Here is a 14642-nt window from a genome sequence, read left to right as displayed (position 1 = left end):
CTCACGGGTGTTATGTCTACAAAACATCAACAACAAAAAAAAACTCATTTTATTATTCACTGGGTTTTTGCATCACCCTGGTGGTGAAATAGACTGCCCATTGACACCGTCAGAGAGAGAGGTATGGAGAAACGCAACTCAACTAAGCAAGGTTTGCTTGGTCAGGTGAAAAGGATCGGAGAGAGGGAATTTAGTGTTTTTGGGGAAATCGAGTTTATGCTTTGCAGTGGAATTTTGTCTAATCAGTTAGGCATGTCTTCTTCATCTATTAAAAGTTTGCAAAATGACTGTTATACTGTACTGTACCGTACTGTGTTCATTGTCGGGTCAGGAAGAGAAACCAGATCAGACATAGAATCGCTATCTCTCTGGCAACTCATGACACAATCGTTACGAATCTAAATTCAATCAATGTATAAAAAAAGGAAAGATACTACATGATGATAGCTCAAATTGGCTCTGTTGTTAACAATGTGCGAGATGGTAACAGCAACAAAAATATCACAATCACTGTTTGTTTTGAGTTTGGTAAGCTCCAGGTCCACCCCTTAATATCTGCCTTTGATATATAATCATAAACTCCACCTCTTAGGTTTGCCTGCATCTATTTCTCAAATCTTCCGAGTAATCATTCCCTTTATCATTTGCTCCTACATGTACAACAACCAACATCTTCTTGCCATCACCAGATCCGATGTCATTTAACTTTCCTTCAATAGTTTCTACTCCTGCTCCTTAAAACAACACACAACTCTATGTCCATGATCCTTCCTGCAGCATGAAAAGTCGACATATTTAATAGTTTCATCAGAAAGAAAGAAAGAAAAAAAAACGTCTCCCTGACCTGCCAACCCTCACTTGCTCACTCGCTCGCTCCACCGACCTTTGCCCCCATTTGAACCCTCACCACTGCCTTCAGATGCTACACCCTTACCACTGCCACCACTCGGTAAACCCTCATCATTGCCACCACTACCAATCTCCTCAGTAGGCTGACTCAACACATATATCCCACTTTTATCTACAAACTTTTCACATTCCAATACTTCTGTTGGAGTAGCTATTCGTCATTTCAACCTATCAATAACAATCTTCATGTGAGCAATTTTTTCATGCTTCCAACAGTAAAGACTACCTTCTGGATATACTATCCCCCAATATTGCACACATTAAACATTTTTCACACTATTTATAAGACTTTTCTGCTCTCCTTGGTCTGTGATTGATTGAATGTCTCTGTCTCTGTCTCTGTCTCTGTCTCTCTTCATTTCTCAACCATATTCACGCTAACTTAACCACTCAAATAGCAGGGAGAAATAAGTAGGCCTTAGACACATGCTTAGAAATAAAACTAGTAAAATTATATATTAATCTGCTATGAACATGACTGCAATCTTAAGCAATATCAAACAAACAACATGTTGAAGAATATTGTTACGAATTCGCGTCCGCCGGCGTGCGATCGGCCGCGTAACTCCAATCGCAACCGCGTCACCCACCGGACGGACAATTGAGTCGTGACCCTCCTGGAACTACCACCAGGAACCAGTCACGGGTGGGGGTTTAACCTCACCACAGCCCAGTCCGCATTCTACCTGCACAAAATAGGGTGAATCGCCGAATGTCGATATACCTAAGTACCCGCGCGGGTAACCTACCGAGGGGCTGCACCGCGCCGCAGGTCGGCCTGGGACACGAACCGCTTAAGCGGTCCGTTCTGTACAACAATGATAACCGAACGGTGTTATAGCCGACCTCGACAGATCCGATTCTCTTTACCGGGCGTTCAAAACCCACTACTCATTCAACGATGCAAGATGGCTTTTCAAAAGGGAAATAGGACACGATGAACGGGGTACATTGCACACAAGGACATTTATTCACTATACAGCACAACACAAGCAAGGGCAGTCATGCAATATACAAGCAACAAATAGAATGCAAAAGCAATACGACCGACTATAATTATTATTTACAAGCACAGTCACTTATACAGTCGTTACGTAACAGGACACGGCGCCACAGCATGCATACAAAAACAAAAGGAAAGACCTCCCCATAGGCAGGGAGGTAGACGGGGTCTGGGGACCTTTATAACACGGGACCTGGAGGACCGAATGGGTCCCGCGAGACCGTGGCCGGTTACCTGCACCCTCAAGGTGCATTGGTGGTCGGCGAGTCGCGACGTCCCGCTCCCACGACCGTCAGCGTGGTCACGCCTGGTTCCCGGGCCTCTTGCGTGGCCGGCGAACTCTCTCCAGCACGCCTCGTCCGGACGCGCAGGTCCACACCACACAGCTGGCAGAGCTGCGCCTTCCGTTCGCGTCCCCGATGCACGGGCCCTCCACCGGACCCCGACCACAGGAACAGCTGAACCACCCAAGGAGCGCTGAACCACAGGAAGCACGAGCACCGGACCACCAAAGGCAGGCGAGTGTACCACGAGCCGGAAGAAGCAGCAGGGCATGGACCACCGGGAGACAGGGGAAGAGTCATGAACCACAGGGAGATCTCTCAGAGAGCCATGAGCCTCGCGTACGGTCTGCCCTTTATAGCGCGGGGCTCCGCCCTTCATAGCGCGGGGCTCCGCCCTTCGCTCCACCCCATTTTCGGCTCCACCTCCCTTCGAGGCGTTTCGAGAATCCTCCCGAAAAGTGGGGTGCCCTCTCGCCCCCTCCCCACGCGCCGTGCGGGGGACGGGGGAAGTCGGTTTTGGCTCAGGTCCAAGGAATTATTCCCCCAAAAAGAGGCCCCCACCTTTTCTCACCTTTGACCCCCAGCTCGGATCGCACTTCCCCCACACCAAGCGCGGGGAAAATAGGCGGGAAAATCAGGCGGGAGAAGCCGCGCGCCATCGGAGATCCTCCTTGCTTCCCTCCTCGCGTTCTCGGACGGTTTCCGACGCGGAAAGGGGGTTGTAGCGTTGTCCGTGGAGGATGGCATTCGCAAGCGGGCGTAGTGGCGAAGATGGTGGTGGTTGTTGTAATGGTGATTGTAGCGTGGTTGGCGCTGTGACGTAGTTGGTGGTGGCGGTTGTTTGTTGCAATGGTGGTTCAAAATAACGATAGATAAAGAAAAACACTATCTCAAGGGGTCACAGCCCGGTGAACACGAATAAATCCCATTAAACAATGGTGGGGAAATCTAACTGAACACAGACTTACCGGGATAACTGATCTAAGGAACCTATATGGTGTTCTGCGAATTTCCACAGCTGTAACAATATAATGATAACAATTACGAAAAAACACAAAAAAAAAGCACATATATACATCCATCCATCCATCCATACATACATACATGAAGACCACAAGGGGAAAACCGGTGATGTCACTTTTTATAAATTTCAGGGTTATTGCACCTGCCAATAGTTGGCAACATAAGGTTTCCTCTCACAATATTAGTAAATTACTTTAACAAATAACCAGGGGTGTCACATAATTTATATGGTATAAAGTTTAGCCGTGCAATGAAAAAACAAGTGTTGTCAAAGCTGAACAAGTAGAAACCCAGAGTTGTCAGTACTTTACTCCTGGTTATCTCCCTTTCATTCATGTTAACTGTTCCATCATAATATTCAGATTAATAACTGTTAACACTAATATCCACTAATTCACTAATATTCAGAGTTGAGAAACTAAAAAATGAAAGGTTGTAAAACTTTCACAGCATAAACTCTGAGCACTACAATAGCCGATTTGGTTATATCATGGGCTCCGTAGTTGGTGCATATCGTGGTTCTAGCCTGGTCAAACCTTTATTGTGACTTTTATGGGACCCACACCGTGGCTTAATGGTTAGCGCGTCTGAGTACCCATCCTCATTCGATGTACCCACCGCCCAATCAACCTGCTTAGGTATATGAGGGAGTAACATGAGGTGACTTCGGCTATCGCGGGGGTGGTTTATCCTTGGTTTCCTCCCGGTTTTCCATCATATTAAGTAGTACGGAGTAAGAAATGGAGAATCCGTCGTCATATAAGCGATATACCCTTGAGTATGGCGTTGAACACCAATCGAACAAAAACACAATGACCGTTTAATGTTGAAAAAAATAATCTGTGATCACCAAAGTCATGTAATGTATGCAAATAACCAAGAAGCATGAATTTGCCACACATCCTGGGTTAAAATTGCATGGCAATTATTAAACAAGGGAATAACCAGTGATGTCAGTTTGCAACATTGATTCGTTCTTTGCTCTTAAATTAAATAACACAGAAGCTTGGCAAATGCTACATGCTTAATTTGATCGGCCAATGATCACTCTTCCTTTTACTGGAAAAGAAATCTATATGACAGTTATTAAACAGTGCACCAAAGTCTTGAAACTTTATTTTTCAGTTTCTTCAAAATTGACTTATCCTGACGTCTCTGGTTTTCCCCTTGTGGTCTATATATGTTTATATATATATACACACATACATACATACATACACACATACATACATAAATAAATAAATAATGTTCTGCTGTAAGGAGCTCCAAACTTCCTACCGGTCTCTCTGAAATCTGAGCGGGACATCGCTGGTTAGAAATGCTTTCCCAAGATAAACATAATACCTGCCTTACACAATGAGCTATTACTAAAGTGATATTCCATATCTATAATCATTTTCCTCTGAGCCTAAGAGCACATGACAGGATGAGTCTTTTGTGGCAAGGGTATGTCAAGGCCATTTACTTTTCGAAGTTTCCTGACTTGAACCTGGTGGAATGAACTTCCACCACCATCAATATTTATTGTTCATTCTTAAGGTCAAAGAGGTCATAATGGATAATCTTGTAAGTAATTTAAAGTGTTTCTGCGTTCGTTTGTTTGTAACACTTTCACGGCTGAACCATAGCACCTGGAGGACTCACATTTTGGATGATGTAGGTACTTCAAGATCTGTGCAGGGTTTGAAGCTTGGCATTGAAGGCCGTTTTGAGGACACTAAAGGTCGCTATAAATGCATATTGGGATGTGTGGTTAGGAAGTGCTGCCACCAACCCACAGGCAAAAGGTTACCACCATTAAGCTAATAACCACATAACTTTTCAATGTCCAACACGTCCTGAAATGTCCAATGTCCAACACGTCAACACAATGTCCAACACGTCCTCACTTCCGGTTCCGGTTTTAGAGCAGCGAGAGGTCTCCTTTGGGGCTCCCTGCTGACGTTCTCAAAGCTAAGTTTCCGGTTGTTATTTGTCCCGTTTTAACTGTTTAATTTTCTCACCTACATGTTACTGTGTGTTGCTAGTTCGGTTTTGTTTCAAAAATCGTGCTATTTTGTGAGTATTTTTGTCGACGTTCTTACCTGTGCTTGAGGCCTAGGCCTAGGCTTGAGGCCGACCAGTTCCACTCGGTGTTCGATCGTTTTTTTTATTATTTTTTTGTTTTTTATCCCCATTACCTTCAATTTCTATCCTCCCCATTACCTTCAATTTTGATCCTCCCCACTTTCCAAACATCCCCCATTCTCCCAACTAATCTCTTTCTTATCTCAAAAAAAAAATAAAAAAATAAAAAAAAAATAAAAAAAATACCCTACAACAACAACACGCTCACCTTCTCCCGATTCTGCTTCTTCTTCTTCTTCTTCCTCTTAACTTCCTCCTCGTCTTCTTCCTCGATTTTTTTATTTTTTTTTACACTTCCATGACCTAATCTGTTGAACTCTCTCATACATTATTTTTAACTACAAAAACGATCTTATAATGCTTCATCTTCCTCTCTCACACATGTGGTACTCTTTACTGTTTCACAATGCACTACTCTTCTGCTATTTTAACAGACTGCTCTCATTTCGACCTCTCCTTCATTCCTTGCCTAAAAAATCCAACTATTACAGCGCTTCTTCTCTCCATGCTCTGAATTCGCTTTCATTGCATCCATCAAGAATTGTGTTAAATCGCATCTCTGACCTAAAACTTTTAAAAACCACAGTTTGCCATGGATGCTCGCTTTCCATCAACCATTCTTTTTTTCCAACTTCAGTGCCAATTCACCCCCCTCTCCCCTCACTCTCACTCTCAAAGCAACCATCCCACTCTTCTCCCTCCAAGCCTCCATCTCACCTCTCTCAAAAATTCCCCCTCACCTTTCTCCCACCTTTCATCCCCCTCACTCTTCCTTCTCAAAGTTGCCCCCCTCTCATCCACCAACCTGCCTCCCTCCACTGCCCTCTCACCTCCATCTCTTCACTCCACCTCCTCAAATCCTCAACTGCCTTCTTCCTTGTCTCTTGTCCCCCTCTCCCCCAGCACCACAGAGCCTTTTCTCCTCCTCATTCGGCCCCCTCCCCTTGCTGTTCTGCAATACCCCACACTCCTTCAGCAACCCTCCTTACCTGCCCCCCTCGTCCCTTGTCCTACCCTCCCCCTCCCCCTCCACCTCCTGCACCCAAAGCCTCCTCCCCTTCCTCTTCATTAAAAGTGTGGACCTCAAATATCCGGGGCCTTCGCTCAAACCTTTCAGATCTTTCCATACAGGTTGCCACTGACAAACCAGACATTATCTGCCTAACAGAAACTTTCCTCTCCCAAGACGTGTCTGACTCCCAAGTATCTCTCCCTGGCTACTCCCTCTTACGGTATGACAGACCTGAGCCTCGTCCTGGTGGAGGTGTTGCTCTCTTCATCAAAGACTCTATTCCTCACTCTCCATGCACTGCTCTCACTCCCCCACACCCCCAGGAATACCTCTGGCTTCGGCTTCCCCTCCACTCCCACCTCATGTTTATATGTGTACTGTACCGTCCACCGAACAGTGATGACTCCATCTACACCTCACTATCCGAAAACATGGACCATCTTCTATCTTCTCATCCAAACTCTCTCTTCCTCTTATGTGGTGACTTCAATTGTCATCACGCCAGTTGGCTAGGTGTGGGTACCTCTCTCACCTGCCATGGCACCTCAGCAAAAGCTTTCTGCGACTCATTAGGACTGACTCAATCGGTCAACTTCCCGACCCGGATCTCAACCAATGGTACTCCATCTCTTCTGGATCTGATTTTGACAAATTTCCCTGACAATATCTGCTGCTCTTCCTTCGCTCCAATTGGTTCTTCTGACCACGTCCTTGTCAAAGTGGACATCTCTCTGGCTGTTATCAGAGAACCGCCTCACCGCCGTCGAGTCTGGCATTTCACTCAAGCCGTCGAGTCTGGCATTTCACTCAAGCCGACTGGCAGGGTCTCCGAGCAGCCATCAAACTTACAGACTGGTCTCCTATCACTACTTTCTCAAACATCAACTCATCCTGGGAATTCTTTCAAAGAAACTTGCTCTCCCTCATGCACAGATTTATCCCCTCTCGTGTTCAGTTGTCTTACCCTTCCTCCCACCCTTGGTTTACTGAAGCTTGTGGCGAGGCAGTTGTCCTGAAACAACTTGCCTTTGCCTCATGGAAAGCAAACCCAACTGAGGGCAATCTCAGTTCTTCCCACAAAGCTCGGAACAAGTGCGTATCTACCCTCAGGAGAGCCAGAAAACAACATCTTTCTCATCTCAAGTGTGAACTCTCAAACCTCTCTCCCTCCTCAAAATCCTGGTGGCGTTTAATCAAATCTGTTTCTGGTGTATGTTCCCCCTCCATCCCCTCCCTTACCTCAAATGGCCGCACTGCTGATTCCACACGTGATAAAGCTGAATGTCTAAACTCGGTGTTTGCAGCTAAATCTTGTGTCCTAAACCCATCACTTTCTCTACCCACTTTACCCAGTCGCACCCAACTGTCCATGGACTCTGTGTCCTTTTCTCCTGACAAGATGGAGAGCTTGCTTTCAAACCTCGAGTCAGATTCTGCAACCGGTCCAGACGGCATCAGCCCACGTGTCCTCAAAGCCTGCTCTTCTGCTCTTGCTCACCCTCTCTCTGTTCTATTCACCCTCTCATTTTCCCAAGGTCATCTGCCATCTGCTTGGAAATCTGCTAACATCACTGCCCTGCATAAAAAAGGTGCAAAAACAGATCCCTATAACTACAGACCAATCAGCCTTCTCCCAATCATCAGCAAGGTGATGGAATCCATCATCGCCTCAGATATGAAATCCTTCCTCTTCTCCAATGGCTTGATTTCCAATCATCAATTTGGTTTCAGACCAGGTCACTCTACCCTGGATATGCTGCTTCTGCTCTCCTATCAATGGATGGAGGTCCTCAATGCCAGACAGGAAATCCGAGCCGTATCCCTGGACATATCAAGTGCTTTTGACACAGTCTGGAACCCTGCACTACTCACCAAACTCTCTTCCCATGGTATTCAAGGCCATCTCCACTCATGGCTCGCAGACTTCCTCTCCTGTCGCAGTCAACGTGTGGCCCTAAATGGAGTTCTTTCATCCCCTCTTCCTGTGCAGGCTGGAGTTCCTCAAGGTAGCGTTCTGGGCCCTGTTCTTTTTCTGGTTTTCATCAATGATCTCTCGGACTCTCTGGAAAATCCTCTATTTCTCTTTGCCGACGACTCCACCCTCTGCCGTACCATCTGTCATCCCTCAGACCGGCAAGCAGCAGCTTCTTCGCTCACTGCAGATCTGGATAAAATCACAAACTGGTCCAACACGTGGAACATGTCTTTCAATCCAGACAAATCTCACACTCTCACTATGTCTCTTCGAAAGGACCGTTTACAAAACCCCCCATCCACTTTCTCAACAATCCTCTGGAAGAAGTCTTTTCTTTCAAGCTTCTAGGTCTCACTATCTGCCATGACCTTTCCTGGGAAAGTCACATTTCCAACCTCGCCTCAAAAGCCAGTCGCCGACTGGGAATCCTCCGTCGTGCTAAGTCCTTCCTCGGCCCTCTTGAGCTCCTGACCACTTACAAAGCTTTTGTCCGTAGCCTGATGGAGTACTGCTCTCCCCTCTGGGCTGGTGCTCCTGCCTCCCACCTTTCTTGGCTTCACGCTGTTGAAACCAGGCCATTTAAGATCATCGGCATCTCCCGCAATGAAGCTGAGTCTTTGGGCCTCTCACTCAATCACCGCAGGTTGGTCGGTGGTCTTTCTGTCTTCTACCGACTCCTCTCCAGCCTTGACCCCCTGCTCTCTCTGCGATTTGTCCACACCACATTTCACACAGGGCGCTCAACGTCCGCTAACAACCCCCTTCTGGTAAAACTACCAAAATCACGAATCACTGCTCATCTTCACTCTTTCATTCCTCTTTTTTCCCGCCTTTGGAATAAACTTCCTCACTCTATTCTTTCCCATTCTTCCCTCCAGGCTTTCAAAACAGCTGTTCACCACCACCTCATATCTTCCCCCATCCAAATCCTCGATCTTTTCTACCCCCGATAATCCACCCAAGCCCACTTCCTTCATTTCTCCTGCTTTCCTTCCTGAAAGTCCCTGAAATGTCCATCTTCTCTTCGCCATGTTCCCCGTCCCATCCCCATCCCTCTCCCTTCCACAGTTCACCTAATGTGTCTGTTCCCCACTGTTTTGTCCCTTCCACTCCCGCCCCTCTTGTCTCATGCCTCCTTGCTGTGAGTTGTGTGTTAGCTCTCATACGAGCCTCGACCAAGGTATACAAAAAAAGAAAAAAGAAAAAAAAATGCCTGCCAGGAAAAGCTCACCCGTCTGGGCAGCGCTGGGTACCCCCCCCCCCACCTCATAGTCTATGTATTAAAGTAGGCGGATTTCTGTTTTTTTGTTTTTCTTCTGTGCAAGACGATTATCAGGAATTCTTTTTCTTTTTCCTTGAAGAAACAACGGTGAAACCATCCCAAACACTGAATGCGCGATTTAAATGTTTAACGTTGGAAGACTGTGAATCAGTACCGGAAGAGGTGACAGGAACTGAACACTTTCGGCGTGATAGAAGAGGATATGATTGCTATTATTTAGGTTTTGTTCATCATAACTCAAGATATCCTTTGGGCAGGAGTCCAAGACGACCAAAATTGCCATATTCAAAACTTTTCAATGTATCAGTAGTTCTATGGGCCTAATGCCATCCTCCTGTGTTGAAATTCCTTGTATTAAAGAGGACATATTACGATATGATGATTATTATTATTATTATATAGATTTGGTAATCATTATTGTCTACTTGCAATTTCAGAACGATATTCAAAGTTTTATCATCAATTTTCAGAGGAAGTACCACATATACTTGTCTCCTAAAAGACCACATATTTTGCCCATTCATCCTGATAATGTAAAGGCAACATAGCGATTTGGGAAACTAAAGCACCATAACGAGATAACCCAGAGGTAAATTTTGGTTTTTCAAAAATGGAGGGACATTTGAAATAATGATTTCAACAGCTGGCATAATCGAGAGGGGAGACGCGTACAATACGTCCCTTATTTGTTGATAGCCTGATTGTAACGATATCATGAACTGATCACGACTTCTTTGGCCGGTGTGTGAAAGCCACGGTGGTGTAGTGGGCTGTGGAGCCCGAAAGAAGCAATGTGGATATATTTTTATTGGGGCCGCCCCGTAGGTGGTACGGCCAGAGGAGCATCCGCTCAAGAGAAAAGAGATGGACAGCAGAGTTCTTGGCATGCAGTGAGGACAAAGGAGAAGGACGTCAAAGACAGAGGAGACAATGGAGAACTCCACATGCACAGAGTGCAAAGAAGACAAAAGTGGGTGAAAAAGAAGAAGAGAGCCTGGAGAGAGAGGACAGACAGCAAAACAGGAGGCCTCATCTGGAAAAGACAGAGAGGGCAACGAAGGATGATCATTGCTGGCACTCTTCATGTCTGGATCACTTCTTCATGCTTGATTTGGCTTTCTTCATCTTGGGTGATACTCGTTGCAGGTTGACTTCATCTTTGGACCGACTGTCACTGGCTCTCGTCATCTCACACCTAGTTTCCAAAGCAGGCTGCATCGAGTCCTGCATCCACCCTGCACATCATAGACTAAGGGAAGTCCCCTTCCTGGACATAATGGTACATAATGCCATCATATGTACATTATGTATGTACATAATGCCATCATAGACTAAGGGAAGCCTGCATAAGTGTGATCTGTGGTGCCGAGAGTGGGGTAGGTTTCGCTCTTCATTTCTCATTGTTTGTAACTTGTGTTCCCATCTACCTCTTTGTGTCTTTTGATTCGCTTGGTTTGTTCCAAACTGCTCGTCTCATGCACTTAGTCTTAAAATATTGCAAAGGGTTTCAATTTGTTATGTACATAATGCCATGATTAGACCCCAGATATCACTGCGGGATGAATGTTACCGTTTCAGGGTTAACACGTCACATTAGTTATTCATGTCTGCTGTTTATTTCCTTGATGACGTCCTTAAAAACAGTGGGTTTCCCTGTTTGGAATTATTTTCAATTTTGTTTGAATGCCATGTCGGCAAAGGAAATAAATTATCTCACTCCTCTCTGTGCATGCATTATCGAAACAAATTCAGAGCCAATGTAAGGTAAAACTAAAGACTTGTCTTCCTATTCATGTTCAAAATATAACATTCAATTTAAATAAGCTGTTCCTCGATCACAAAGTGATGATCATATTAACTGATGAGACCGACAGACGGATGGCCAGACATGAACCAATTGCTTAACCCTGCTTTTCGATACGCGTGCGCAGGGTAAAAAGGCGGCAAAACAACAATACTATGACAATAGTCAGATGTCAACAGATGTACACGGTCACCATAGCACCACAGCCTTAGCTTAAAGAAGAAAATATCATCAAGTGAGAATGTAAGAGGAAAGTCAAATGATGGGAGTGTGGAGAGAAAACCAGTGAGTATAAAGGACATGTCATCATCAATGCGCATCAGATGGCTGCTATTTGTATCATTGCTGGTAATACAGCTGTGTGGTTCATGCACACTCATTGATAAAACACCCTGCCTGCAAGCACCTGACAGTTTCGAGTCTGCGAAGAATGGAACTCAGAATAGATAGCTCAAAGGCAAGCGTGCCTCCTCTGTACCATAATGTTGGACAAAAGATAAGGTAATAAAAAGGTACATAGATGCAAGGCAAACTGTACATACAAACTGACTTGAGAATAAGTTAAATCCTTGAAACATAAAGTGCTCAAATCAAGCACAGTAACCCACACCAAAGCGGAAGACCAACATATATTGTACCCGAAATCTCTCCTCCCAAGACGTTTGTAAGAGCTGGATCATGTCCAGTGGAGATCCAAGTTCTGTAATGGACGTGAGCCTGTCTGCGATGTCGTTGCTCTCTCGTAAGCAATGGCCGTACAGCTGATGAGGAAGGGGGAAGAAAGAGGAAGGATTGAAAAGAGTTGGGGGCATATAACACAAAAGGATATATATATATATATATATATATATATATATATATATATATATATATATATATATAATTATTCCCTTTACCTTTTCAATCATGCATGGATAAGTAACATGTCCTGATTCTGAAGTACCATACTCTGTAGCAGAACATCGGTGCTGTTGAAGCAGTTTCTTGGTTGGGTTTATCCTGAGTGGTTTGCCATTGCCTTCCCAGCAGTAGTTAGGGCAGGGATTTGGAATTTGCTCATGGTGCCGGCGATAGTTCGCCTACTCTTTGTGATGAACACATCGGGATCTTTAATGTCCACCAACTAATGCCAGCAGACAGAATGTCCAGTTTAACGTCCATCCAAGGGACGACACAGATTGATGAATGACCCTGCACGTGAAACACCAGGATGATATTTTATAGGTAGGCCGATATTCGAACCCAGACTAGTCAGCTTGGAGGTGAGTGTGTGTACTCCTCGACCATCCTACCAGCCCAAGCAATATGTCGTGTTCCAGAAATTAACAAAAAATATATATTTCGTCAACTACACGGCTTCCTGTCATTCTCCATAATCCATTTCTCTGCATCACATGTCTTCCTCCCATTTGATAGCTCTCTTCTTGAGATAGCAAGTAGGTTGATGACAGCAATACGCAATCAGTTCAAAATGAAACGAGGACAACCACAAGCATGTATAGCTGAGGATTGAATCACTAATTGCCCTGCTGATGATTATGATGCCAAATATTTCTTCCAGGGTAGATCGATCCGCAAAGACACACAAAGACCTGCCTTTTCATACAATGGCACAAAAATGCTGTTTCCCAGAAATCCATTTATTTCCCTTAATTAAACCTTGTCTTTCTTATTTCCCCCATTAATTTTCACCTCCTCTCATCTTAAATCATCTGCTTTCTGCCTTCATCACAGAAGTCAAAGCTGACCCTCCATAATTTGGCACACAATGCTGTCCAGGCCAGCCCTCAGGATATGTTAAAGAGTCAGTCTCAGTCTCTCTCTCTCTCTATCTCTCTCTATTTTCAGCATCCCTAAGCTCTTTGAGCCATGGGATTACAACAGGAAGCCGTAATGAGTGCCAAATTGGGTTGGTGGAAAAGGCATCTGGCTGGTCACCAAACAACTTCCACTTTCAATACTTACATCGTTCATTTTGGCACATCACACGAGCACAATTGTGCAAATTTTCATTCCTGGTATATCACTTCAATAGCCATAATGGAAACCTTCACAAAAGCTGGAAATTAATCATCCAAAGAAGGCAACGTTAATCAAGGCTGCAGCATTAAAACCCTGTGGATTTCCAGAATGTCACCTTTTATTTGTGCATTCCTCCATTTTAAACATCAATTAAAATGGCGTTGCCGTTCATGTAGTTTCCCTTCGTATTCCAGTGAATTCTCATTTTCGAAGAAGGAAATGAGAATGATCAGTTTAAGTTGAATAGCTAAGTTTGTAATGAGCTCACTGTCAGATTGAAATCGGTGCAGGTAAAAATTAAACCAGCCATCATTGAAGTAGCGCAGAGAAAGCACAGCATTCCATAATATGTTGTATAGTACAGCATTTTGTATTGGAGATTAAGCCGGCTGCCCCGTCTGCTTGCACATAATACATCACCTCGTGTACATCTCATTTGCTGCCATGCTCTGAAGATTCCTCAAGCTTTCTCTGGCTTGGCAAATCCCCGAGACCATCTTATGACAGCTTCCAAATGAATAAGAACAAATTAAATTATTTTGTTAACTGGCTGCCCACTCAGGTGAGATTCCAACCTCGTCTTTGCATTTCAGCCCTTCTTTTGGAGAGACACAGAGATAAAGAAAGAGAGAAAGGTTGAGGTAGAGATATGGAGACAAAAAATAAAAACCTCAGTTGGTTTGAAAGGAGGGAGATACTTTGAGACCTGGTAGGCCTCTGTTCCATCTCCTGAAACCCACCCACGTGTGAAGATAACAGCCAACAACAGCAAGTTGAACACACACACACACACACACACACACACACACACACACACACACACACACACACACACACACACACACACACACACACACACACACACACACACACTTTGACATATTGTGCGACATATCGTTTTTGGATCTATTTCTCAATGGTGAAGAATCACTTGAGAAATTCTCAAGTCTGGATCCAGATTCAGATCTTCACCAAAATCGAATCAATTTATCCTTGTCACACACCTAACATGTCCAACAACAACAACAAAAAATTTTTCGTCAAGTAATAAAATTGACTGACCAATTTTGTTGAAAAATCTTCGATTTTGCAAGTAACAAACAGAGTAAAAACTGAGTACTCCCTTCAGTGCACGGCGATGCCGCCATGCAGTACTTGGAGATAGAATTGGGAAGGAGCGGTGTACGATGCTCTCACAAGT

The 14642-nt window shown here is 44.6% G+C and overlaps 1 protein-coding gene across 3 annotated transcripts in view; it reads right to left on the bottom strand.

Moving 5' to 3' along the window:
• PKDCC (protein kinase domain containing, cytoplasmic) overlaps positions 1-14642 on the bottom strand; it is a 55734-nt gene that overhangs the window by 20673 nt on the left and 20419 nt on the right. For all 3 annotated transcript variants that reach the window (XM_085894970.1, XM_085894971.1, XM_085894972.1), the window contains exon 2: positions 12058-12180. In XM_085894970.1, the coding sequence (XP_085751096.1) occupies positions 12058-12180 (123 nt within the window). The remainder of the gene's footprint in view (positions 1-12057; positions 12181-14642) is intronic.

The sequence above is a fragment of the Eptatretus burgeri genome, chromosome 9 (genome assembly GCF_056783735.1).
Source record: "Eptatretus burgeri isolate ZD-2024b chromosome 9, Ebu_testis_v1, whole genome shotgun sequence".
Classification (NCBI taxonomy): Eukaryota; Metazoa; Chordata; class Myxini; order Myxiniformes; family Myxinidae; genus Eptatretus; species Eptatretus burgeri.
This window is presented reverse-complemented; position numbering and strand designations above follow the sequence as displayed.